Source organism: Castor canadensis, chromosome 4 (genome assembly GCF_047511655.1).
Source record: "Castor canadensis chromosome 4, mCasCan1.hap1v2, whole genome shotgun sequence".
NCBI lineage: Eukaryota > Metazoa > Chordata > Mammalia > Rodentia > Castoridae > Castor > Castor canadensis.
Genome location: NC_133389.1, coordinates 125,339,127 through 125,367,043, shown reverse-complemented (window position 1 = coordinate 125,367,043; position 27,917 = coordinate 125,339,127). Strand labels below are relative to the sequence as shown.

General features: G+C 37.0%; 2 protein-coding genes across 2 annotated transcripts in view; one reads left to right on the top strand and one right to left on the bottom strand.

Moving 5' to 3' along the window:
• The window catches only part of Slc25a12 (solute carrier family 25 member 12), a 190,227-nt gene that overhangs the window by 1,789 nt on the left and 160,521 nt on the right, over positions 1-27,917 (top strand). The window lies entirely within an intron of this gene.
• The window catches only part of Hat1 (histone acetyltransferase 1), a 46,105-nt gene continuing 32,017 nt past the window's right edge, over positions 13,830-27,917 (bottom strand). Inside the window, exons 9-11 of the mRNA XM_074071105.1 lie at positions 20,786-20,937; positions 17,313-17,429; positions 13,830-14,270 (exon numbers count right to left, since the gene is read on the bottom strand). Coding sequence (XP_073927206.1) covers positions 14,103-14,270; positions 17,313-17,429; positions 20,786-20,937 — 437 coding nt within the window. The 3' untranslated portion in view covers positions 13,830-14,102. The remainder of the gene's footprint in view (positions 14,271-17,312; positions 17,430-20,785; positions 20,938-27,917) is intronic.

The following is a 27,917-nucleotide window of genomic DNA, read 5'->3' as shown; positions in this document are numbered from 1 at the left end:
GCAATAGCTCAGCCAGCCCTTGGGAAACAAATTTATTTTATGTATTTCCCTGCAACTGGGAGGAAAAGGAAACACTATGAGGATCCCAGTGATACCAGCATGGTCGGATCCCATTGAGGAAATCCCTAAAAAGTTAGGCATCAAGTGTAGATAGTTAAGATGAGCTAGAAGGGAAGCAAATGTGCACTTGCCTGGGTGAACTTGCTCATCCACTGATCTTTGATTTGGCTTCTCTCATACAACATCCTTCTAACTGTTAGAAGGATTACAAGTAGCCAGCATACATCTTCCCAAATCATCAGTTTATGTGGTATCTGCATAGTGACCAACAGTATGACAGGCTAGACCACTGGCATCTAAGATCACTTGTAATTCTAACGTTCAGTCCTGTGGGCATTCAGGGTATTAGAATGCTTTTATTCAGATGAGTAACCAGTACTGAGTCACATCTTGTCACTCCATTTCTGTCTATGCTCCCACTTGTGAAATGAGTGTTGATTAAGTAGTGGCAATTCAGCGATTTGAACTCTCATTATTCAGATTTTTTTTTTATATGCGTGTGGTGCTGGGGATGGAACCCAGGGCCTCATACACATAGCTTTAACAATGAGGTACATCATAGCCCTTGTCACAGACAAGAGTCTCGCTGTGTAGCTGGGGCTCACCTTGAACTCCCTATATAACTCAGGCTATCCTAGAACTTGAGATCCTCCTGCCTCTGTCTCCCAAGTTCTGGGATTACAGATGTGTGGCAACATGCCTCACTTTCATTTACATTTTGTACTTGGGATTCTTGGATAAAAAGTTGAGTAGTTTTTCGAAACCATGGTTCAAGAAATAAAGGATAATTTCTTAATGCCTCCAGTTTCTGTGTCCAAAAATTCATTCTTAAATGTTAAAAATATTTATTAGTTATGATTAATTATTGTTTTGTAGATCTTTTAATCTTGATTTTGAAAAGGTCATGTTTCAAGTGGTAGAATGCTTGCCTAGCAAGGGCAAAGCTCTGAGTTCAAATCCCAGTACTGCCAAAAGAAAAAGAATCTTTTAATCTTTGTTTATAAAAGAAATAAATCAAATAAATTCTAATATGCATATTTTTTGTTGTTGTTTTGAGATAGGGCCTGGAACTATATTTGTAGTTCAGGCTGACCTTGAACTCTCTTTCCTCCTTGTCTCAACCTCCTGAGTGCTAGGATTATAAGCATGTACCACCATACTGGGCTTTTTTGGTCTTTTGGGGTTTTTTGGGGGGGGCAGTACTGGGGTTTGAACTCAAGGCCTTCACCTTGAGCCACTCCACCAGCCCTTTTTTTGTGGTGGGTATTTTTGAGATAGGGTCTTGTGAACTATTTGCCCAGACTGGCTTTGAACCTCGATCCTCCTGATCTCTGCCTCCTGAGTAGCTAAGATTGCAGGTGTGAGCCACCAGTGCCCGGCCACACTGGGCTTTATATAGTTAAACTTTTTCTAAAATCAATTTTTCCTTCTTCCTCACTTTTACTTGATATTATAGACTTATACTATATATGTTTTTCTAAAATTTTATGTAGTCTTATAAGATATAAACTATATAGGTTTCTGTAATGTATATATTGAATTTTAAAATTTTTGAGACATGAAGCAAATCCTTTCAAAGAAAATTTTGTTTTGTGGTGCATCATCCTGTAACTTTCTCACAAATTTAGATTTTTATATACTTATTAGAATTATCTGTAGTGCAAGATACTTAAAACATAGACTAGAAAACTGGGCAAAGGTGTTTATATATGTACAGAAAATTGTCATATATGAACCCACTATAAAACTAAATGAGCTAATGTGGTATTTTCTCCTGGGTACAAAGCAGGTTCCATGGTCTTCAGGAGAAAACTGGTGCCTTCACTCTCCCTCCTGACCCTGCTTCTCAGTTTTGCCATCTGAATGAGAACAATTAGTCTTTTGATATGATTTCAGGTTAATTTCTTAGTATTTTACTCCGGCTTGAGAAGAATACTCCAGTCCTGCCTTCTAATTTGCCCAATTTTAGGATGAGGAAATGCTTTTATTTATTTACATTTTTTTAAGCCAAATGAACATTCTTTCCAGGACCTGGGAGTCCTGCATACACATAATCTGCATGTGTAACAGAGACCTGTCCTTGTAGCTGGTTAGACTCCTCTAAAGTTTGGGTCCAATCTCCAATAATTATATGCTCAGGCACATCGTCTCTAGGGTACTCTTATAGCTAGCTTGCTGGCAGAATGTCATGTTTCCTATATTAGTCATTGAGATGATTATGGATGCTTGTTACTGAGCAATGTAGGGGTGCTCTTAATGTGTAAATACACCATGGTTTATGAGGAAAAGTGATACCATATGTGAGAAGTCAAGTAGGTTTCTTTTTGCTGTGTGTGCTCTGTTTCCTTGGCCTTTAGCAAGCCAGGAGGGAGCCAAGACAAGAGAAGAGGGATTTTAGTTGTATGGGACCCTCCTGCTGTCCCCATTTTTGATTGTCTGACATTGTCTCAATCCTATAATTTCTATGCAAATGAAACTTTTATGTCCTACCTGAGCCCCTCCTACATTGAAATTCTGACAATGTCAGGATCTGTAGACATTTATAGGCATGAGCTCAGCAAATAGCATGCTGCCTCCTCTTGAACAGTCTGTTGGAGAAGAGGAGTTGAATATAAGCAGACAGGACTAACGTAGATGTAGAGTGCAGTTACCATACAGCTGTAGAAGGCTAAAATGCCCCAAGGAAGTTGTTGGCCCAGTCTGGCCAACATCCATTTCAGACTGGCTCACCTCTTTAGCTTGAAAATACTATGGGAGATTGAAAGCAGTGATAAGGCTTCATGTAATAGAATATCTATTGCTGGAACTGTAGCCACCTGAATAGTGTCAGGGTTGAGGGAAGATAAAGAAGGGAAGGCTGTGGAGAAGAGTTTGAGCATGGTCCTAGATTCTTCTGACTGCAGCAGAGCTTTGTCAGAATACTGCCTGCTCTGGGCAGAGTTGGCTTTGGAATTGTGCAGGGACATAAAAGGGACCAGGCTTCCTTGACCTCATCTCTTGGGATTGGCTCTAAGGACGTTGTGTTTAAGCAGAAGTAGGCATTTGCCCCATGGAATCTAAATCAGAGCGTGAAGTATGAAAGGCTGCAAGCTACTCTCCAGCTGGCAATCTGTGGAAAAGTGCCACCTGCTTGTACACTGTTGGAGAATGAAGGATTCCATTCAGAGTTGAGAAAAAGGGTAAAGTTTTTAAGAAAATTGACTAATAAATTAGACAATCAATAATATTTAATGTTAGGTGGCTAGGCTCCAAAGAGATGTACTATTGTTTTTGTTATTAAGAACTTAATTGGAAAACTGAAACTGACATGGTCACAAGATTGTCCACAAAGATCAAGTTATATCCTTGAGACTCTAAGCCCTATAAGAGCAATGTTTAGTGTAAGCAGTGTTTAATGATGGTTACAGATTTGTAGCCATCCCTGGCTGCCAAGAACTGAGAAAAATGTGGGACTAGAATGATACAGGTTCCAGGAAACTGCACCTGTTTGGTCTTCTTCACGACCTGCAAACATGAACCTGAAAGAAAGAAAACTAATACTTCTTCTTTCTACCCCATTCTTGCAAAAGAAGAGAAAGGGAAATGCTCTCTTGATCTTGTTCAAATTTCTTAAAAGTCTGCTTTGTTTTTTCTTCTCTGTTCCACACATGTAATATGTGCTCTTTGAAAAACATTCCAAAAATACAGAAATGTGTAACATAAAAAGAAGTGCTCCATGTGCTTTACAGGTAATCACAGTTAAGAAGCTGATGGATTAAGAAGTTGATGAATATTTGAGTTTTTTCTATGTACACACTGCCTGCTGGACTTTCTAAGAGAAGGCACCCATTTTTACCATGACCAGCCACACATCTCTACTGAATAGAGATGGCAGATAAGGCAAATCACATACAAAAGGACAGAAGTATGCAATATTCCCTGATCTTTTAACTTTTTTTTGATACTGGGATTTGAACTCAGGGCCTCTCACATGTCAGGCAGGTGCTTTACCACTTGAGCCCCAGCCTCAGCCTTCTTGGGTCTTTATTGCAACTATTGTGCTTTTTCTCCCTTTTACCTACACATATTTCTTTTCTTTCATTTTTTCCTATAAGATTACTTCTTTTTTTCTCCCCTTTACCCCACTTGAAGTGATGATACATTACTGGTTATCATCTCATACTTTTTCCATCTTGGCTTATTCTTTTGCTAGATGTATGGTTACGTGTTTGCTGTTGAATTCTTAGTGTTTGTGTTAAAATATATAGTTCTGTAGGATAGTGTGAGGCCAGTTTCTATGGAGTGCAGTTTGATCATTCGTAGTAGAGGTTGAACTTTTTTGTGAGATTTTTGATTATTTCCTACTCAGTCAGTTAACAGTCATGCAAAAGACTGTACTGAGCAGCAGTTGGGAGACTAAGGCAGGAGGATCACAAGTTTAAGGCTAGCCTGGGCTACAAGATGAGACCCTGTCTCAGAGTTAAAAAAAAAAAAAAAGTGCAGTAAGAATCTCTAAAGTGGAGATTATGAAATAAGAAAGGCTTTAATAATAGAAAAAGAAAACCCTTTCTCCCCTCCCACTCACCACCTCCACTCCCCAAACTGGCTGAGAAACTAAGCAGTAGTGCATTTCATAACTTGTACTTGCCTCTTGCTATACAAATTCTATATTCAAGACAAACTGAAACAAAGAGGGCAGATGCTGCTGTGACCTCTCTTCCCATTGAGCAGAGCGCCTGTGTGCTCAGCCCATCCACTTTAGCCCAGAGAACAACCTGTAGGGAGTGCATTCTCTGCATCTGATGCACGCACAAACATCACTGCACTTGCACTTGATAAAGGATAAAGAAGTAGACTTGGCAGCTGCTGTAGAAGCAGACAGCAAACAAGCCTCACTGTGTGGCCCTCACAGCCTTCACAAAAGGAGATTCAGAGAGTGGGACAAACTAAACGTACAGCTGAGAACTTCTGCAGATTCACTTGCTCTAATGATTAATTCAACACTTAAGGAACTGTCCAGGTGACCTGAGGGTCTCACCAAAGCACATTCCCAACCACTCTTAAGATGCTGAGGAACTGGAAATGGCTTCAAAGGCCACCTACTTCAACTCTAACCCTACCCTTTTAATTTTAAAATAAGGACAGTGAGGCTCAGGAGAGTTGGAGAAGGGAAGACTCACCCATTTCTAGCCTGTATACATTGTAATAAAACTGGAAGTTTAAAAAAAAATTCTTACAGCCTGGCATGGTGCGTCACGTCTATAAATCCCAGCTGCTTGGGAGGTGGAGATGGGACGATGGTTAGCCAGACCTCATTTCACACAATAAGCGAGGTGTGGTAGTACATGCCTGTGCCCTCAGCTATGGCATTATACTTTTATTGTGTTGTATTTCTCAACAAGGTTAGTGGAAAGCCCACAAAATTATGTTACTTTCAGAGTTCTGGTTGTGTAGCTAATGTCTGTTGACTCAGAAAAATAGGGTGTCAAAGATGGAGACAGTGTTTCTTTGGTAGTAAATTTCTCTATTAGTCTTTTGTCAAATAAAGTACATGGTAAATTATGATTCCGTTTGGTTTCCAAAGAAAATGATTGGGTATTACTTTTTTTTAATTAAAAAAGCTTGTCATCTTTTGGTGAATTCTGCATTGTTTGTGGAAGTCAGATAAATCATAGTCTCTGCACAGTCTCATTTAGAGACTCCACTTGTTTTCTTCAGATGAGCATTTATTTAAAAAATTTCCATGGGAGGCTATACATAGTGGTGCATGCCTATAATCTCAGCTACATGGGAGGCAGAGATGAGAGGATTGTGTTTTGAGGCCAACCTGGGCAAAAACAAGACCTTCCTTATCTGAAAACACAAGCTGACCTAGCAAGCACAAGACTTCGAGTTCAAATCCTAGGACTGCCAAAAAAGATTCCACTGTTTAGTTTTTTGACAATCATATAGAGATCATTTGCTGAACAATATAATATCGATGAAATAAAAGAGGAAATTAAAAAGTTCCTGGAAGTCAATGAAAATGAAAACACAACCTACCGGAACCTATGGGACACAGCAAAGGCAGTCTTGAGAGGAAAGTTTATAGCCATGAGTGCATATATTAAAAAATTGAAAGATCCCAAATCAGTGACCTATGATACATCTCAAACTCCTAGAAAAATAAGAACAAGCAAATCCCAAAACAAATAGGAGAGAAATAATAAAAATAAGAGCTGAAATCAACGAAATAGAAACCAAAAAAACCATACAAAGAATTAATGAAACAAAAAGTTGGTTCTTTGAAAAAATAAACAAGATCAATAGACCCCTGGCAAACCTGACTAAAATGAGGAGAGAAAAAACCCAAATTAGTAGAATTAGGAATGCAAAAGGGGAGATAACAACAAACACCATGGAAGTCCAGGAAATCATCAGAGACTACTTTGAGAACCTATATTCAAATAAATTTGAAAATCTAAAGGAAATGGACAGATTTCTAGATACATATGAGCATCCAAAACTGAACCAAGAAGAAATTAATCACCTGAATAGACCTATAACACAAAATGAAATTGAAGCAGCAATCAAGAGTCTCCCCAAAAAGAAAAGTCCAGGACCTGATGGATTCTCTGCTGAATTCTATCAGACCTTTAAAGAAGAACTGATACCAACCCTCCTTAAACTGTTCCACAAAATAGAAAAGGAAGGAAAACTGCCAAACACATTTTAGGAAGCCAGTATTACACTTATCCCAAAACCAGGCAAAGACACCTCCAAAAAGGAGAACTATAGGCCAATCTCCTTAATGAACATTGATGCAAAAATCCTCAACAAAATAATGGCAAACCGAATTCAGCAACACATCAAAAAGATTATTCACCACGACCAAGTAGGCTTCATCCCAGGGATGCAGGGGTGGTTCAACATACGAAAATCAGTAAACGTAATAAACCACATTAACAGAAGCAAAGACAAAAGCCACTTGATCATCTCAATAGATGCAGAAAAAGCCTTTGATAAGATCCAACATCATTTCATGATAAAAGCTCTAAGAAAACTAGGAATAGAAGGAAAGTTCCTCAACATTATAAAAGCTATATATGACAAACCTACAGCCAGCATAATACTTAATGGAGAAAAACTGAAACCATTCCCTCTAAAATCAGGAACCAGACAAGGATGCCCACTATCTCCACTCCTATTCAACATAGTACTGGAATTCCTAGCCAGAGCAATTAGGCAAGAAGAAGGAATAAAAGGAATACAAATAGGTAAAGAAACTGTCAAAATATCCCTATTTGCAGACGACATGATCCTATACCTTAAAGACCCAAAAAACTCTACTCAGAAGCTTCTAGACATCATCAATAGCTATAGCAAGGTAGCAGGATATAAAATCAACATAGAAAAATCATTAGCATTTCTATACACTAACAATGAGCAAACTGAAAAAGAATGTATGAAAACAATTCCATTTACAATAGCCTCAAACAAAATCAAATACCTAGGTGTAAACCTAACAAAAGATGTGAAAGACCTCTACAAGGAAAACTATACACTTCTGAAGAAAGAGATTGAGGAAGACTATAGAAAGTGGAGAGATCTCCCATGTTCATGGATTGGTAGAATCAACATAGTAAAAATGTCGATACTCCCAAAAGTAATCTACATGTTTAATGCAATTCCCATCAAAATTCCAATGACATTCATTAAAGAGATTGAAAAATCTGTTAAATTTATATGGAAACACAAGAGGCCACGAATAGCCAAGGCAATACTCAGTCAAAAGAACAATGCAGGAGGTATCACAATACCTGACTTCAAACTATATTACAAAGCAATAACAATAAAAACAGCATGGTACTGGCACAAAAACAGACATGAAGACCAGTGGAACAGAATAGAGGACCCAGATATGAAGCCACACAACTATAAGCAACTTATCTTTGACAAAGGAGCTAAAAATATATGATGGAGAAATAGCAGCCTCTTCAACAAAAACTGCTGGGAAAACTGGTTAGCAGTCTGCAAAAAACTGAAACTAGATCCATGTATATCACCCTATACCAAGATTAACTCAAAATGGATCAAGGATCTTAATATCAGACCCCAAACTCTTTTTTTTTTTCATAGAACTACTCCTAGTCAGTAAATATCTATTTTTTAAAATAGCTTTATTGTATTTTTAAATTGGCATACATTAATAATATGAGGGGAGTTCATTGTGGTAATTCCCTATGTGTACAGTGTATTTTGAACAAGTTCACTCCCTCCATTACATTATATTTCTATTCAACCTCCTTTTTTCTTTTTTTTTTTCATTTTTCTTTTATTATTCATATGTGCATACAAGGCTTGGTTCATTTCTCCCCGCTGCCCCCACCCCCTCCCTTACCACCCACTCTGCCCCCTCCCTCTCCCCCCCCCAATACCCAGCAGAAACTATTTTTCCCTTATTTCTAATTTTGTTGTAGAGAGAGTAGAAGCAATAATAGGAAGGAACAAGGGTTTTTGCTGGTTGAGATAAGGATAGCTATACAGGGCATTGACTCACATTGATTTCCTGTGCGTGGGTGTTACCTTCTAGGTTAATTCTTTTTGATCTAACCTTTTCTCTAGTTCCTGTTCCCCTTTTCCTATTGGCCTCAGTTGCTTTTAAGGTATCTGCTTTAGTTTCTCTGCGTTAAGGGCAACAAATGCTAGCTAGTTTTTTAGGTGTCTTACCCATCCTCACCCCTTCCTTTTGTGCTCTCGCTTTTATCATGTGCTTATAGTCCAATCCCCTTGTTGTGTTTGCCCTTGATCTAATGTCCACATATGAGGGAGAACATACGATTTTTGGTTTTTTGAGCCAGGCTAACCTCACTCAGAATGATGTTCTCCAATTCCATCCATTTACCAGCGAATGATAACATTTCGTTCTTCTTCATGGCTGCATAAAATTCCATTGTGTATAGATACCACGTTTTCTTAATCCATTCGTCAGTGCTGGGGCATCTTGGCTGTTTCCATAACTTGGCTATTGTGAATAGTGCCGCAATAAACATGGATGTGCAGGTGCCTCTGGAGTAACAGTCTTTTGGGTATATCCCCAAGAGTGGTATTGCTGGATCAAATGGTAGATCGATGTCCAGCTTTTTAAGTAGCCTCCAATTTTTTTTCCAGAGTGGTTGTACTAGTCTACATTCCCACCCACAGTGTAAGAGGGTTCCTTTTTCCCCACATCCTCGCCAACACCTGTTGTTGGTGGTGTTGCTGATGATGGCTATTCTAACAGGGGTGAGGTGGAATCTTAGCGTGGTTTTAATTTGCATTTCCTTTATTGCTAGAGATGGTGAGCATTTTTTCATGTGTTTTCTGGCCATTTGAATTTCTTCTTTTGAGAAAGTTCTGTTTAGTTCATGTGCCCATTTCTTTATTGGTTCATTAGTTTTGGGAGAATTTAGTTTTTTAAGTTCCCTGTATATTCTGGTTATCAGTCCTTTGTCTGATGTGTAGCTGGCAAATATTTTCTCCCACTCTGTGGGTGTTCTCTTCAGTTTAGAGACCATTTCTTTTGATGAACAGAAGCTTTTTAGTTTTATGAGGTCCCATTTATCTATGCTATCTCTTAGTTGCTGTGCTGCTGGGGTTTCATTGAGAAAGTTCTTACCTATACCTACTAACTCCAGAGTATTTCCTACTCTTTCGCAACTGAGGCCAATAGGAAAAGGGGAACAGGTACTAGAGAAAAGGTTAGATCAAAAAGAATTAACCTAGAAGGTAACACCCACGCACAGGAAATCAATGTGAGTCAATGCCCTGTATAGCTATCCTTATCTCAACCAGCAAAAACCCTTGTTCCTTCCTATTATTGCTTATACTCTCTCTACAACAAAATTAGAAATAAGGGCAAAATAGTTTCTGCAGGGTATTGAGGGGGGGGAGAGGGAGGGGGCGGAGTGGGTGGTAAGGGAGGGGGTGGGGGCAGGGGGGAGAAATGAACCAAGCCTTGTATGCACATATGAATAATAATAGAAAAATGAAAAAAAAAACAACAAACAAACAAACAAAAACAAATTAACATGTATATAGTTTAAAAAAAGAAGCCCTGCATAACAAGGTTTATAAGGAAAAGCAATAGTCCCTCATCCTACACATTCCCAGTCTGACTCTAGACTCAACCACTTTGAACTGTTTTGTTTCTAGTTACTGCTCAAAGCCAATGCAACTGCAATTAATTATATTAGGACTCTGATTTTCTTGCACAGGCACCCCCCCCCATGTTAATAAATTCCTATTTCATTCATTTTCTTAGACATGTTACTCAGTTGCCAACTTAAAATTCTTTTGTTGGAATCATTTTACTACCCCGACCCCCCACCTGCCTCCCCAGTGCTAGGGAATTATGCATGTTAGACAAGCTCCTTACCACTGAGCTACATCCCAGCCTCCCACTTTACTGTTTCTTGTACTCCTCCATCTTATGTGCTCTTTGATTTCACCTTCATGTTGCTATAATAAATCTACAGGTTACATCAGAAAGAGTTTGAAGTCAAAGGTTACATCAGAAAGAGTTTGAAGTCAAAGTTTCCTGGGTTCTTAAATTTCTAAAACCACCTTCATTTTGCTTTGGATATAGGATTCTAGATTCAAAATAATTTTGCAAGTGAACCTTGAAAATATTGATCTATCTTTAAACATGAGCTAGGGTCAATTAAGTCTAATGTTAAATTCCCTGTTTCCCCCTAGGTTACCTGTGTTTTCCTCTCTGAAGCATTTAGGATATTTCATTTTATATTCCATGTTCTCAAATTCAATGATTTAGCCTAGGTAAAGTGTACAATGGTTACGAATCTAAGTTGGGTCATAATCCTAGCTCATCACTTACTAACTCTGAGTGATCAAGATAACCTTCCTGGGCCCCTAATATCACATACCTCATGGTGTTGTTTTGAGGACTGAGACAACTGATATAAGTGCTTGGCAGACATTTAAGTCCTCAATAAATGTTAGTGATTTCATCTTGCTCAACCTGCAATAAGCTCAGTCTTCTCATCTGAAGATTCATTTTTTCAACTCTGAAGAACTATCCTTTCTTTGAGAATGTCCTCCTGTTTGCTTTTTTTCTCTGCAACTAAAATTATTGGTTATTGAATTGCCTAAAAATTGCCAAAAAAATTTTGGTTATCTTTTATATTTTCTACTTTTCGATGTTCTGGGAAATTCTTTCAACTTCATATTCCAACCTTTTTGCCACTTGAGGAATCATTTTTTAAATTTCTTGCTTTTTTCCCAGGTAGGACAGGACCATGATCCTCCTATTTTACACCTTCCACTGTAGTTGGGATGATAGGTGTACAACATTACACCCAGATCAACTGTTGAGATGGGGTCTCTCAGGCTGACCTGGACCCACCATCCTCTCAATCTCAGCCTCCCATGTAGCTTGGGATGACAGGTGCACCTAGCTATTGGTTTAGATGGGGTCTCACAAACTCTGATCCTAGCCTTTCAAGTAGCTAGAATTACAGATGTGAGCTACTGGCACCCAGCTAGGTCTGTAATTCTAATCATTCTCAGATACAGCTTTGGGGGTGTTGCTGCCAGCTCCTCTCTAGTGTAGACAAGGATGGCGGTGGATCAGAGGATCAGATAAATGTTCAGAATAGATGAGACTATGGTAAAACATTTTGTCTTGCACAAACTGTATCAAATATAAACTGAATTTTCATGTGATTTAGAAAAGTTCTTTTAGACACACCACATGTACACCCTAATCTGAGTATAAAAGCTAAGCATGAGAAGAAAAGATATGATAAGGATAAGTATCAATCTTAGAGGCAGTCTGAAGTTCATTCTTGTATAATCTCATTTTTATAAATAAAAAGCTTATGTTTGGAAGGAAATATATAAACATGTAGAAAAATGCACTTTGTAGAAGACAAGGAAACAGTAAATCAAGAGTGGCAGAAGTGGGAAGAACAGTGACAAGGTAAAGACAAAAACACAGTGTGTATGTGCATAATAATGGTACATGTTAAGACAAGGGGTGGCAAGTGATAGTTCATATACTATTCTATATACCTATCCTGATATTTAGTTACCCTGTAAGGTAATGATAGGTGCACACTTGTAATCCCAGTACTCCAGAGATAGAGGCAGGAGGATCCTGAGTTCAAGATCAGCCTGTGCTATGAGCAAGACCCTGTCTAAAGAAAAAAAAAAAAAAATCAGACCTTTACCATTCTGACTCCAAATGTTAAGTACAGATTTTCAAGTTTCAAAGATTACTGCTAAACCAAGTTTCAAAGGTACACTGAGCATAGGAATATTGCTTTTAAAAAAGGACTAGGGAAATTGGTATATTGACCTCTTCAGTATTTTGCTTTTTTTGGGAGGGTGGAGGAGCAGCACTGGGATTTGTACTCAGGGCTTCACACTTGCTAGGCAAGTGCTCTCCTACTTGCGCCGTGCCTTCAGCCTGACATTTTCTGGTTTTTACACAAAAAATATCATGAAAGATAATTCATTTACATTGCATTTTTTTTCAGAGCTCAACTTTAACTATCAATGGTAAATTATCAATAAAAAATGAAGAATCAGCCAATTTAGATGGAAGTTGTTTTCATAGCATCAAAAGAATTTTAACTGAACTAATTCTATCTGTAGCAAACTATAGGTATATGTGTGTGTGTATATATAAATAAATATATATATAAATCTCACAGTAATCAAAATTTATCTATATATAGGCTTCAGAGATAAGATGGTTTGAAACTTTTATAGCTTCCTCATTTTTTTTTATTGTTATGCTGGGTGGGGGTATATTGTGGGATTTACAAAACTTACAACGTATCAAATATATCATACTTGAATTCACCCCCTCCACCATTCTCTTTTATCTCCACAGCTTCCTCATTTTAAGGGAAAAGTTTAGTGCTGTTGGTATGTTGCTGGCCACAACTATTTTGTGTTCGGAGGCTACTGGTTACTTTGTGGCTCCAATCTTTGACAGGTTTTACTAATGGAAAGTTGATCAAGGACAAGACAGCACTTGTCCAAATTGAAATTTTTGCCTCAAGCATCAAACAAAACAGGTTTTTAGAAGTAAAGTTCAACTTACATCCTGTTTTTAATGTTCCTTAATACCTGGCTTACAGGTACACATTATAAACATCTCAAGCTTTTACTTACAATGATTCTGTACAATTTATTTGTACTCTTTCACTAAATTAAGACTAAACAATTTATCATTTTTAAAAATATCTTGTACTTCAACACCTTGGTAACCTTATAACAAATCATAATAAGTATGCATCTTATTTTACATACGGTATATAAATTGATTTTTTTTGTTGTTGATGTTTTATGACAAGTCATGCTATGTAGCCCAGGCTGGCCTCAAACTTAAGATTCTCCTGCCTCAGCCTCTGAAAGCTGTGATTATGGTCATACACTACCATGCTGCACTACTGAATTGCATTTTTATAAACTTTCTTATTATTTTACATGATTTACAAAATATTTTGTGCTAAATTCTAAATTATCTACAACTAATACATTAATATAGGTTTAAAGTTTGGTATCTGCCTGCCACCAAACAAGCAGTTAATATAAGTAAGAGTTTATTTAAAACAAAACAAACCTATACTAGGGACATTCCCTGATCAGAAAAAATCATACAGTAAAAACCAAGACTGCTAGGGTGTCCTTAAAGAAATGTGTTTTAAAGATGTCACATGTGGGAAGAATGATAATAAAAGATTAAAATCTAACATTTTTAACAAGACCAAAAAAGCTTATCATATAAGAATCATCACACATTAACATATCACAACTAAGCATTTATTACACTGTTTAAAAAGAAAAGCAATTGTGGTGGCATTTCAGAAGCTATATATTTTTTTAATGTAATATATGCTCATAAACTCTAGACAGTATTTTAAAATATACAATCTCTCCAAAAGAAAATATTCAACTAAAGATAACTTTTAATGTAAGTAAAATGTCACAAGATTTTAAAATTAAAATCATTGAGTTTTTCACAGCACGATGTATAGAAATTTGCAAGCTTCCCGTACAAAGTAGTATAATCTTTATTCTTGAGCGAGCCTTTCAATAACACGTCTGTAATCTTCTACTAGTTCCTGAAAACTTTCTTCCAGCTGTTCATGTTGCATGTTTATTTCTATCTGATTCATCTGATTTGTCAGTTCTTCTGGTCTGAGACATTTTCTCATTTTAGCAAGATCTCTTTGCTTTTTCTAAGTAACAAGCACAATTATTTATTAGAGCAAGAAAGAAGATACATTTCTTTACATTCCTACAATTTTAAGTCTTCAGTATTAAAAATAAGAGTAGCAGCAACATGCTCACTTATTTTCTTAAAGAACTTAAAGTTAACCATGAATTGCAAACCCTCTGTTAAGAGTTAAGGCTGGGGCATAGCTCAAGTGATAGGGCACCTGCCTAGCAAGCATGAAACCCCACGTTCAAATGCCAGTACCACCCAAAAAAGAAAAAAAGACAAAATGAGCAAGGTGCTGGTGGCTCATGCCTATAATCCTAGCTACTCAGGAGGCAGAGATCAGGAAGATCACAGTTCGAAGTCAGCCAGGGCGAATAGTTCAAGAGACCTTCTCTTGAAAAAACCCAATCACAAAAAGGGCTGGTGGAGTGGTTCAAGATGTAGTCCCTGAGTTCAAACCCTAGTACCACCAAAACAAAAAAAAGGCAAAATGATCACGGTAAATATAGATGTGTGACTAACTTCCTCCAAAGCACAATAAAGTGCCCTAGGTAGGGCTGGGGGGTATAGCTCAGTTGACAGTGTTTGCCTAGCATGTGAGGCCCTGGGTTTGATCCCCAGCACACACAAAAAACAAATGAACAAACAAAACCCAAACCCATCTGGCCAGTGTGAACATGCAAGTACTTCTTTAATAAGTACATTAACTAAAAAGGTGACTGTTACTTTTTGTGACACTGAAGATCAAACCCAGGGCCCCACACATGCTACGCAAGCACTCTGTACTAAGCCATACCCCCTAAACTCTAATTATATGTTTTAAATTTTAATCAGGCATTTTCCTGGCACTATGATCACTTTTAGGTTCTCTCATCAAATGATGTATTTATGAACATACTAACTTGAACATAAAACTGTTGGAAAAGTTTCAGAGAGGAAAATACAAACCTGTCATAATTAATATATATCAATTAGCATTTATTATCGAGGTTTACTAAGTTCCAGCATACATTACTTACATGGGTTTACTCCCATGTAAAACCCTCCCCACTTTAATAAGAACATCAGTATGCTGAGAAGTTTGCAATAGGGAGCTGGTAACAATTTTGATAAAGGATACTGTATCAGAACAATAATGTATAGGTGATGTTCAGGACATATGGGACTGGAGGTCTAAATTAGCAGCTACTGCAGCAGGTCAAATCAGAGATAATGAAGGGTTAAATCAAAGTAACAGAAGGAGATATGGAGGGGACAGGGCAGATTTAGGGAAGAAAGCATTGGATGATGAGGGGATGAGTGAGGAATACATATATGATTCCTAGTTAGGTGGCAACATTGCAGTATACAAAACTTTCATAGATTTGGAGAAACTTCTAGATTGTCATATTAATTAGAGCATATAGTACAGACTTCACATTATTCAGAGATCAGAAATCACACATATTACTTCACAGAATCCTAACAACTCTGTAAGACAGGTATTGGAATGGAGGAAAGAAAAAAACAAGGGTGGGGAGGTAAAGGAGTTAAATAACTTGCCCAAACTCAATTCATAACCTTATAGTGTAGTTGGAAGTCTGAATTCTTAGTCTCTGTGTCAAACTGCCTTTGAAAAGACAAGCAACAATGACCCTAATCCTTAAACTCATCCTAAAAAATAAATGGGGGCCTTTTAAAACTTTTGTAATAGTAGGCAAATGTGCCATATTTCAATTAAGCTAAATTTAACTAGGTGGGGTGGTATATGCCTACAATGCCAGCACTCAGGAGGCTGATGCAGGAGGACTGCAGGTTCAAGGCCAGCATGAGCTACATAGTAAGACCCTATCTCACCCCTTTAACCTGCTCTCCCCCTCCAAATTAAGCTATAATTGTAATCACATGTGCATTTCTAAGACAAGATACAATAAAATACTGGAGATAAAACTTTAATGAAGTAAGCTATCTTACACTACAAAATAATTTAAATTTATCTTGGGTCTAAATTGCATTTGTGTCAAGTGCCAGTGGCTCATTGTTCAAGGCCAGCCAGGTCAAAAAGTTTTCGAGACCCTATTTCAACAGACAAGGAAAAACAAAAAAAAAGCTTGCTGTCATGGCACACACCTGCCATCCCAGCTACTTCAGGAGGCAGAAATAGGAGGGTCACAGTCCAGGCCCACCAGGGCATAAAGCAAGACTCTGTCTCAAAAATAACCAGAGCAAAAATCGCTGGAGATGTTGCTCAAGCAGTAGTGAGCCTGCCTAGCAAGCAGGAAACCCAATACCACGTTGCATTTGTTTTAGTAACCTTTAATATTTCTTCTCTGGGGGAGGTCCTAGGGTTTCAAGAGGGCCTCACACTTGCTAGGTAGGTGCTCTACCGTTGAGCCACCCTCCAGTCTAACATTTAATATTTCTTAAACTACAGATATTTCACTTGGGGAAATATGATGTTTTACAAGTTAAGTTTTAAAGAATCTGTAAAAAAAGCGCTTCCAAGGCTATTTGTAGGCAGAAGAGAAAAGTGCAAAAAAGAATTTATATGACAAATAGGACACAAAAGTTGAAATAAATCAAATAATGATTTGTTGGAGAAGAGTTCTAGATGTATCCAAATGAAAGGAAAAAACTCATACCATTGTAGGCTATATTTGTGATTAATTTTAAGTGAATAACAAAACATTTATAGCTTATGTTAGAAAATTATGAGCGAGGCTGGATGCCAATGGCTCACACCTATAATCCTAGCTACTCAGGAGGCAGAGATCAGGAGGATTGCGTTTTGAAGCCAGCCAGACCAAATAGCTCGAGAGACCCTATCTTGAAAAAACCCTTCACAAAAAAGGGCTAGTGGAGTGGCTCACGGTGTAGGCCCTGAGTTCAAGTCCCAGTGCCACAGAAAAAGAAAATTATGAGTGAGGATTTCTATAATCAATGAGAAGAATATTTTTACTTTTTGTAAAAGTTAATTTAGCAAAAGATTCATACACTTCCATATACTGCCAGTTGCTAGCTTTTCTTCTGCTATAAATAGTGATAAGAATATAATACTTAAGAGTCTTCAAAGTCTTACCTTATATGGGCTAATTAGTCTCTTTTTAATATCCAGTCTATAGCTTCTGTATTGTTCAGCATCACTCATGTCAGTTACTAGCAGTCGAAGAATTTCATAGACCCGTCTAGCATGTTGCTAAAAAATAAAAACAAAAGTATGAAAGTTTTCACATTAAAAAATACTGACACTTTTCCAAAAGAATACAGGATATATTTATTAAGTATCTGTAATGGGCAAGGAATTGTGCCAAATACCAGAGGAAAAACAATAAAAGGTAAAATCTGCTATAAAGGAGTGGGGAACCCAAATGATTAAGGTATAGTTAATTTAATGATAGAAATATGCATAGGATATTATGCTAGCATAGCTTTGGAGTGTGGGAAATGGTGGTGGAGGATCCTTAAGGGAATAAAAAATAAAACCTGAGCTGATTTTTTTTTTTTTTCTTTTTGCAGTACTGGGGATGGAACCCAAGGCCTCAAACACTAGACAAGCATTCTGCCAAGGAGCTACACCTCCAGCCCTGAACTGAATCTTAAAGGAACAGTATCCTCCTAGACAGGGGAGGGCACACTGTGTGCACACATACATGCAGTACAGAGCACTGTCACACTTAAGCACAAAATAAGAAGGAATAGGAGTGCAGTGGAGATGGAGACTTATATACAGGGTTAAAGACCTGGACCTTAACCTAGTGGGAACCAGACTTTTAAATAGGAATGTAAGTGATGTGTACAAATTAGAGTTTTAAAAGTAAATCATTCTTTTAGCTGCATACAAATGGTAGCAAAAATAAGGGCAGAGAAAGCACTTAAGAAGGTAAGCTATTAAATCAGGCAGAAAAACCCTATGAGGGCATGAACTGGGACAGCAAGGGGACAAGGACTCTAGACATGTAATAATTGACTGGAAGGGCAGTATCAAATGACAGTGAATTTTTGCAGCACAGAGGAGATTTAGGAGGCAGCAGAACATACAATTCTAGTCTAAGGGTAAGGATTTAAGCGATATCAGTATACAGGTAGCAGTAAATACAATGAAGTTGGTTAAGCTCACCAGAGGAAAACATGCATTGTGAAAAAAGGGGAGATGTCAGACCACATAGTACATTGACAGCTAAAGAGCAGAGGGCTGAGGGTATAGCTTAGTAGTAGAGCACAAGGCCCTGGGTTCAATCCCCAGCATGGCAAAAGAAAAAGAGGGCAGACTGAAGACAGAGAAAAATGGTCAAAGGAGTATCAGGATAAATCGGGAGATTGGTAGGCTGAGAAGATGACATTTTAACTTCCTAGAAAGAACAGTTCAATCTCAAAAACAGTACTATCTGGCCAGGAAAACATGAGAAGTGAGTATTGCCAATAAAGGAAACAGTATAGCCTAGTGTGGTAGCACATTCCTATAACCCCAACACTTGGGAGGCTGAGACACCAAGATCATGAGTTTGAGGACAGTTTGGGCCTACATCATGAGACCGTGTCTCAACACTACCCTCTCTCTCAAAAAAGTGGTGGGGTAAATAGTATAAATAAAGGGACACAGAAGAAAGATGCAGCATAACTGGGAAACGGCAAGCAGTTCAGTAAAGCCAGAGCATATAGGAGAGTGGTAGGAAGCTGGACTTAGCAAGGTAGACAGGAAACCAGATTACAATGGACTCAGTGGCCCTTTTTAAAATTTTTAAAGGAATTTAAAAAAATTCCTTTAAAAAAAAGTTTGGATATTTAGACAAATTTTTAGCAGAATGTGAAGAAATGAGGATAAAGGACTCCAAGGAAAAGTTATATTTAAGTAGCATATAAAAGCATACAAGTCAGTGAAACTATTCCAAAAGAGATTAGAGTGGATAGGAACTGTACCGTATTAAAAGTAGGGATGTGGGGAAGGTAGTGAGGGGTGTAGTCAACAGTATCAAGGTTTTTTAATATTATTGGAACACTATTCATCCTGCATACTTGCATACTTTCATAATCCAAATCCTACCCATTCTTCAAGGTTTAGAACAAATGCCATCCCTCCCTGAAATACACTCTGCCTTACTTATATATATACGAAATAAAGTTCCCTTCTCTGAACTCCATGTTATTTTGTCCTATCCCTATCTTAAAGTATTTACTATTTTAAAATCTTAACAAATACTCAGAAATATATAAAATGAACGTTACATGTTTTACTTTAGTTCCTCTCCCCACCAACACTGTCTCCAGGGGTATAACCACTTTACAGCTTAAATTACTTTTTTAAAAACAAATAAGATACTACTATCTTATTACATTTAGTACAGACATAAAATTTATTATCTTTCCATTGTATTAATAAGGAAATTGAGGAACAAAGTAACAAACTAAATTGCTAAATGTTGAGTGAGCAATTGATCTAGGTTTGAAACTGGGTAGTCTGCTTCAGACTGTACTCATTATTTCCCACACATGTATATTTTTGTTGTTGTTATCTGTATAAAAGATATTCATTGCAGCATTCTTTTAACAGTCAAAAATAACTTAAGTATCTATTAATAAAAGAGAGGTTAAATAAATATAGCTCATATATAGAATGGTATAACCATGCATCTGTTAAAATTTTAATAGCCAATGCACCAGAGGTGTGGCTCAAGTGGTAGAATGCCTGCTTTGCAAGCATGAAGCCGAGTTTAAACCCCAGTCTCCTTCTCTCTCACACACACACACACACAAATATGTGTGTGTATATATACACACTAGCTATTAAAAGCACTGACTAGGAAATTTGTCTAAAAGTATTGGCTTAAAATTGCTAGATGTCTACATACACTTTTATGATTAGATTTCTGGTGCCACACATGTATTTTTTTTTTTTTAATTTGGTGGTACTGGGATTTGAACTCCAGGCTTCATGCTTGCTAGGTAGGTGCTCAACCACTTGAACCATGCCTCCAGCCCTTTTTGATCTAGTTATTTTGGAGACAGGATCTTGCTTTTTGCCTAGGTTGGCCTGGACTATGATAATCCTATTTTAGGCTGCTTGCTGCTGGGATGGCAGGCACAAGGTACCCAGCTTTTTTTCATTGACATGGGGTCTTGCCCACTTACTGTACACTACCACTCCCCCTGTTATTGGTTGAGATGGGGGAGGGGAGAGTCTCACAAAGTTTTTGCCCAGGCTGGCCTTGAGCCACAATTCTCCTGTTCTCAACCTCCCAATAGCTAGGATTACAGGTGTAAACCACGGGTGGCTGGCCTCCCAAGTAGCTAGGATTATAGGTGTAAGATACCAGCACCTGGCCTCACATATGTATTCTTAATGTCCTTACAAGGTTTTAGTTAAACTAATACTTTAAAAATAATAATTAAAAAAAAAAAACTTTGGGCTGGTGGAGTGGGCTCAATTGGTAGAGTACCTGCCTAGCAAGCGTGAGGTCCTGAGTTCAAGCTCCAGTGCCATCAAAAAAAAAAAAAAAGAGGAACAAACAAACAAAAACTTTAAAATTTAAAGGTTTTCCTCCTACAGTATAATACCTTATTTATTTTGAACTTCTGTTGTGCTTGTATTGCCATATCTTCATTGAATCCTTGCATTAACTTTTCCCGGGAAAAACAGGGCAAATCTTGACAAAGCTTCACAAGCACAAAGTCTCTTAATTTCACATAGCTTTTGGATGGATCTTCCGCTAAAGAAATAAAACAGAGTAACATTTCCTTTACCCAACATAATTCTACCATTATTTATAATAACAATATACATGCTAAGATAGAAAGGCAAAAAAAAAAACAAGGGAGGGGAAGGTACTGTTGTTTGAACTCAGGGCCTCAGGCAAGAAAGGCAAATACATATACAAAAGTTAAAATACAATTTCTTATACCTCAAACAACTATTACTTTTGCCAAATAAAATTGTAGGTGTGCTTTTATAAAGACATTTGTAGTATTTGTGAAATAAGAACTATTTCAAGCATCAACTTTTTGACTAACATATTATCACATGCATCTTAGTTTTAATTCCAATGATTAAAGTAGCTATGAAGGAGACATTCATTCAAATTTGGATGAGCAATTCCAAATGCAAACACTTTTTGATTGTTAAGGGTTTCAAGATCAATTCTAACTTCTTTACCATAATCCAGTAACTTTTATAATTTGCTATATTTCATCTAATTAAAAAAGAACTTTTTCCCCTTGCAAAAGCAAATCTATTTGATTTGAATAATATGAGAACATGGCTTTGATTCTTTCTTCAATGCTTCTGAATATCTTAGCGCATACTTCATGTTTGTTTGTGTTTATTTACATTAAGTAGCAAGTCAGGACAACACTGTATCATGATGGGTAGAAATAATACTGAAGAAAGAATACAAGGTTGAGTCTCAGTTCTGTCATTTATAGATGTAGGACCTTGGGAAAGTTACCTCACTTCTGTGTCCCCATTTTCTAGTAGAAAGAGTGAAATAAAAAAATGTCAAGAGTCTAAACTAGTTCATCAAGACTACCTGATATCCACATTTATTTCAAAGCTACAGTAATCAAGACAGTATGGCACTGACATAAGACAGACATATAGCTCAATGGAGCTGAATCAAGGGCCCAGAAATAAGCCTATCCATTTATGGTCAATTTCTGAGAAAAAGGCCAAGGACAACTCAACATGGGAAAGAAGTCTTTTCAACAAAGCCTTAAATAACAGGATCTCCATAAGTGAAAGAATAAAGCTGGAGCCTTCCTTCTTTGCACCAGACACAGACTTAAATTTAAGAGTTAAAACTATAAAACTCTTACAAGAAACTTAAAAGTAAACTTTCATTACTTGTGGTTAGGCAATGATTTCTTAGACAGTAAGAAAAGCAAAAGTGACAAAAGAAAAAAATAGATACATTGTGTAATATCGAAATTTAAGACATTGGTATTTCAAATGATGCCATTAAGAAAATGAAAAGACAACCTACAGAATGGGGAAAATATCTGCAAATCATGTAAAGGGCTTATATCCAGATTATAAAAACTTTCATAATTCAGTAAAAACACAACCCTCCTCTAACATTATTTGGCAATAAAAAGAAATTAAGTACTAATATATGCAATAAGGATGAACCATGAGAATACTATTACTAGGTGAAAGAAGCCAGTCACATATAATATGATTCCAATGTCCAGAACAGGCAAACCCAAAAAGACAGAGAATAGACTGGTAGTCATCCAGGGCTAGGAGTTGGGAACTGGGTAGGAGTTATTTCTAATGGCATGTGGTTTCTTTTGGGGGGAAATTAGATTATGGTTATAGTCACCCTGTAAATATATTTCGTTCCATATATATAAAATACCTTCTTTATGCTTCTATGTAGCAATCAGTTATTAACATCATATTCATTTAGTTATTAAGTAAATGTTATTGGACTATGGCTTTAAAGTAGTGAAAACTGAAATTCCATCACTGCATTAGTTTGATATGAAATTATAATCTATTACAAATAATGAGATCAATAATAAAACAAAATAACAAATACTGACACATACAGAAAATCAAGTAAACATAGATTGAATATAATTTGCCAACCTATCCCATTCTTTTGTTTCCTGTTTTATGTAGCTTAACCATTCTGAGTTATAAAAGCCACCAGAAACCTGAAAGACATTTTGATTCCTTTTACCTGCATCCAGTACTTTTTTCAACTACTACAACAACCTCCATACTGTATTACCCTGCCTTAAAAAGATGTAAATTGGACTCCACTACTCCTCTAAATTAAAATTACTCAAGCATATCAGCATAACCATAATGGATGACCTAGAAAGACACAAGAAGGGAAAAAAGAATATTTGAAGAAACAGTGGTCAAAAACTTACCAAATTTGACCAAAAAAAAAAATTTATACATCTAAGAAGCTCAAATTTGGAAAAATGCAAAGATTCACAAAACATAATTAAACTGTCAAGAGAAAATGACTCATCAGAAATCAAGGGAGCCAGAAGTCTCCCTTGATGTCATAAGGGATGACATATTCAAAGTACTAATAGGGAAAAAAACCAAACCAACCAAAACCCTATCAACTAAGACTTTTATATCCAATAAAACTATCCTTCAAAATGAAGGCAAAACTGAGACATTCCCAGAAAAGCAAAGACTGAGGACAGCTGTTGCCCACATTTGTTGCCTGCTTTATAAAATATTGGATCAGTTTAGGCTAAAAAAATATTATACCTCAAATCCACATGAAGAAACTAAGCAAACTGATAATTATAAAGATAAATATAAAAGTCTATATTAATAATTTTTCTCTCAATTGATGTAAAAGAAAATTTTATAAAACAATAATTAGAAAACCAATGTTTGGCTTATAGTAACATGAAGATGTAATATATATCAATAAAGGCACAAAAAAGGAGAGAGAAAAGCATAATGAAGTGTTTTATTTCTAAAATTCAGTATTAATCTGAAGTACAATGTCAAAATATTGTTAATCCTCAAAGCATCCTCTCAGAAAATGACTGTTTTTAAAAAAATGCACACACATGTGTGTGCTGGGGATTTATAGCTTGCTCAAGGCCCGTTGTTCCATCACCAGTATCCAACTCCCCCACCCCCGCAAAAGAAAGTTTAAAAAAAAATTAAAAGTTCACTAGAAGTATTATTTAAAACAAATGGTGGCCACAAAGGAGAAATAAAAGGACAAAAAGAAATGAGACATACAGAAAATAGCAGAAGAGCAGGCACAATTCCAAGCATAGCAATAATTACATCAATTGTAAATGTATTAATGACTCTGAGCAAAAGACAGAGACTGTCAGATTGGACAAATAAAAAAGACCCAACTACATGCTATGAACCAGAGAAACATTTTATTTTTTGGCAGCACTGGGGTTTTAACTCAGGACTTCATGCTTGCTAGGCAGGTGCTCTTACTGCTTGAGTCACTCTGCCAGCCCTTTTTTGTGTTTTTTGGGGGTTTTTTGGTGGGGATAGGGTAGGCTTGGCTTTGAACCTCAATCCTCCTGATCTTTGCCTCTTGAGTAGCTAGGTGGCATGAGCCACCAGTGCCTGGCTCTGAGAAACATCTTAAATTCAAAGGTAGACAGGCAGAAAGTCCAAGTATGTGATTACTAGGGACTGACAGGGAAGGAGGGCAAAAGTGGAAGGGTAGATGAATAAAATCAATGAACATTGCATGCATATGTGGAAATATCATAGTGAATCCCTTCAATTTATACAATTTATATGTGTTAATAAAAAAGTCTAAGAATGGAAAAAGATATACCATGCAAACAATGAGGACTGGGCATATTTATATCAGGCAAAAACTTATAAGACAAAAATATTACAAGAAAAAAAGGCACATTTTATATAATGACAGAAAAATTCATAAGGAAGACATTACAGTGATACACATACATACAACTAACAACCCCAAAACACATAAAATAAAAACTCATGGAACTGATGGAAGAAATAGACAATTCAACAAAAATAGTTGAAAATTTCAACACTATACTCTCAATAGTGGATAAAACAACTGGACAGAAAATAGCAGAGTTATAGAAGACTTGAATAGCACTATCAACCAACTAGACCTAATTAATATTTATAGACCACTTCACCCTATAAGAGTAAAATACACATTCTTTTCAAGTGGACATCAAACATTCTCCAGAAGAGACACATATTAGGTAAGGGATCAACAAATTATGGCCTATGAGCCAATCCCACTTATGGCCTGTTTTTGTATGGTGACTGAACTAATTTCTAATAGGTTGGGGTGGGGGAAGATAGTGGTGGAGGGGGAACAAAACAAACCACACTAAGAATATGCAACAGAGATTATATGTACTTTGCAAAACATAAATATTTACGGATGACCATGCTTAAAGAAAGTTTTCTGACCTCCAAGGCTGAGCATAAAAATAAACTCAGTAAGTGAAAAAGGAAATGTTTTTTAACAACAATGGAATTAAATATCAATGACAGAAGAAGAAAACTTAGGAATCCAAAAATATTTGAAAATTAAACAACATACTTCTAAATAACCCATGGCTCAAAAAGAAATCACAGGGGAAATTAGAAAACAAATGGAACCATGCCTTGGGGATGTAGTTCAGTGGTAGAAAATCATAGTTGATAAAAATGTGTGATGATTCCAGTTACTTAGAAGGTACAGGCAGGAAGATCAGGAATTTGAGGCCAGCCCAGGCAAAGTTAGCAAAACTCTATCTCAAGAAAACAATAAAAAACAAAAGGGCTGAGAGTATGGCTCAAGTGTGCTGGATCAGCACAGGCATGAGGCTCTGGGTTCAAATCCCAATTTGGGGGGGCATTGGGGAAGGTGTGATGCAGGCTAAAGCAGAGCTTATATTTATACATAAGCTTCACTCTTAACCTGAAAAGGAAAAACAAACAGAAAACAATAAGAATCAAAATTTTAAAGACCAATGAATTGACAAACATTTAGCTAGAATAACTATGACAAAAAGAAACAAATTATACCAAAATCAAGCATTAAAAAAAAAAAAAAGAGTATCACTTCCAAATGTATAGAAATTAGAAGAAATGTAAGGAAATACACCATTAACTTTATGCCAACAAATGAGACAGCTTAGATGAAATGGACAGATTCTAGAAAGACAGGAATTACCAAAATGACTCAGGATATAACAGAATATCTGATTTGACCTGTAACAAGTAAAAATATTAAATCATTAACCAAAAATCTTTCCAGAAAGAAAAGTCCATTTGGGCTACGGAATGTAGCTCAGTAGTAGAGTTCATACCTAACATTGGCAAGACCCTGGGTTCAATCCTCAACCCCACAAAAATAACTAACTAAATAAATAACCATAACCAGACAGCTTTATAGATAAATTCAATCAAACATTTAAAGAAATGACAAGGCTTCACAAACTATTGCTTGGGATGCATGAGACATGCTAAAAGAAGGAAACATTTCCCAACATATTCTGAGGCCAATATTATCCTTATGTCAAGGACCCAACACAAAAACTACAGATCAATGTCCCTCTTTCTGTAGATGCAATAAAATATTACCAAACCAAACTCAGCAACAATTAAATTATATAATAGGATCAAATCGGACTTACGCCACAACTGCAACAATGGTTTAACATCTTTAAAAAAAATCTGTAAGTATACCATGTTTAACAGAATGAGAAAAACTACACGGTCATCTCAACAGATGCAGAAAAGACCATTTGAAAAAACCCAACACTCTCAGCAACTGCTATGGTTTGACCCCCAGAGTTCATGTGCTGAAGGCATGTTCCCCAGTGTGGTAGTCTGGAGGTATTCTAACTTTAAGAGGTGGGACCTAGTGGAAGGTGATTAGGGTATGAGAGCAACACCTTGGGAAGGATTAATGCAGATTAGTTTATGAGAATGGGTGTTAAAAGGGAGCCTGGCACTTCCCTTTATTCTCTTTTCCAAATGTGGCACTCACTACATCTTCATGTGTTCCTGCCATTGTGTTTTCTGCCATGAAGGCCTTATCAGATCTGAGCAGCAGCCGTCAGTGCCAGGCGACCTCCTCTTCATCTTGGCAGAGAAATTGTTTGGGGGAATATGAGAGAAGCCGGGGGCAGGGGACAGAGACAGAAAAATGCAGACAGCATTTCATAAATAACCATTTTAGTATCTTTTGCTGGTTTTGTAATTCTGAACCCCGTGTGTATGTTGGTGCTTAGGAGACATGTCATGTATGTTGCACATTAGGGGTGACTGTGCCAGGGGTCAGCTGCTGATGAGTTTGTGACGTCTAACACCAGTTTGTGTCAGAGAAGTGGCTGTACTCTGGGAGCTTGTACCTCCGTCTCCAAAGGTTATGGCTTATGCTCACACAATTAACTCAAACCGAGTCGTCATGTTTCTGCCCTCCCCTGTCCTATTCATACCAACCTGGCATGGGCCATTGTTCATTTTTAACCCTACTCATGAAACACCTCAAGAAACTTTTGTTTACTCTGCAGCACCCAGGCAAAACATGCACTACAAATCCAATTTGTGTATTTGACCAATCAAACTTCACATTATCATTTTAAAAACCACAAAACTTGATTTTAAGGCTACAGTAATCTATCAAGATGGTGTGGTATGCCCATAAGGATGAATATACAGATCATGGATAGTAAACAGCAATCATATTTATGGTCAACTGATTTTCAACAAAGGCATAGAAACAATTCAATGAGGAAGATACTCTTTTCAACAAATGATGTTAGAATAACTGGGATCTATATGTAAAAAGATGAATTCGCTTATACTATACACAATAAATAATGCATCAAAAGGTCTCAATGGAGACGGGGTGTGGGGATGGGGAGTGATTACAAATGGACTTCTTTTTATAGTGATGGAAACATTTTAAAACAGGACTATGGTGATGGTTGCAACTTTAGATAGTTGTAACTGAACTGTGTACTTTAAAGTCCATAAATGTTGTGGTATGGAAATTATACCCCAATAAAGTTGTTTTAAGACTCTAAGTGACAAACAAGCAAGCATCTCTCTTAATCCCCCCCCACCAGTGTTGGAGAGCAAACTCACGGTCTCACACATGCTAGACAAGCGCTCTATCACTGAACTCTAAACCCCCCTGCCTTAAAAAAAATTCTTAATAAACAAACTTATCTAATGTCAACTTTTCCAAGTCTACCT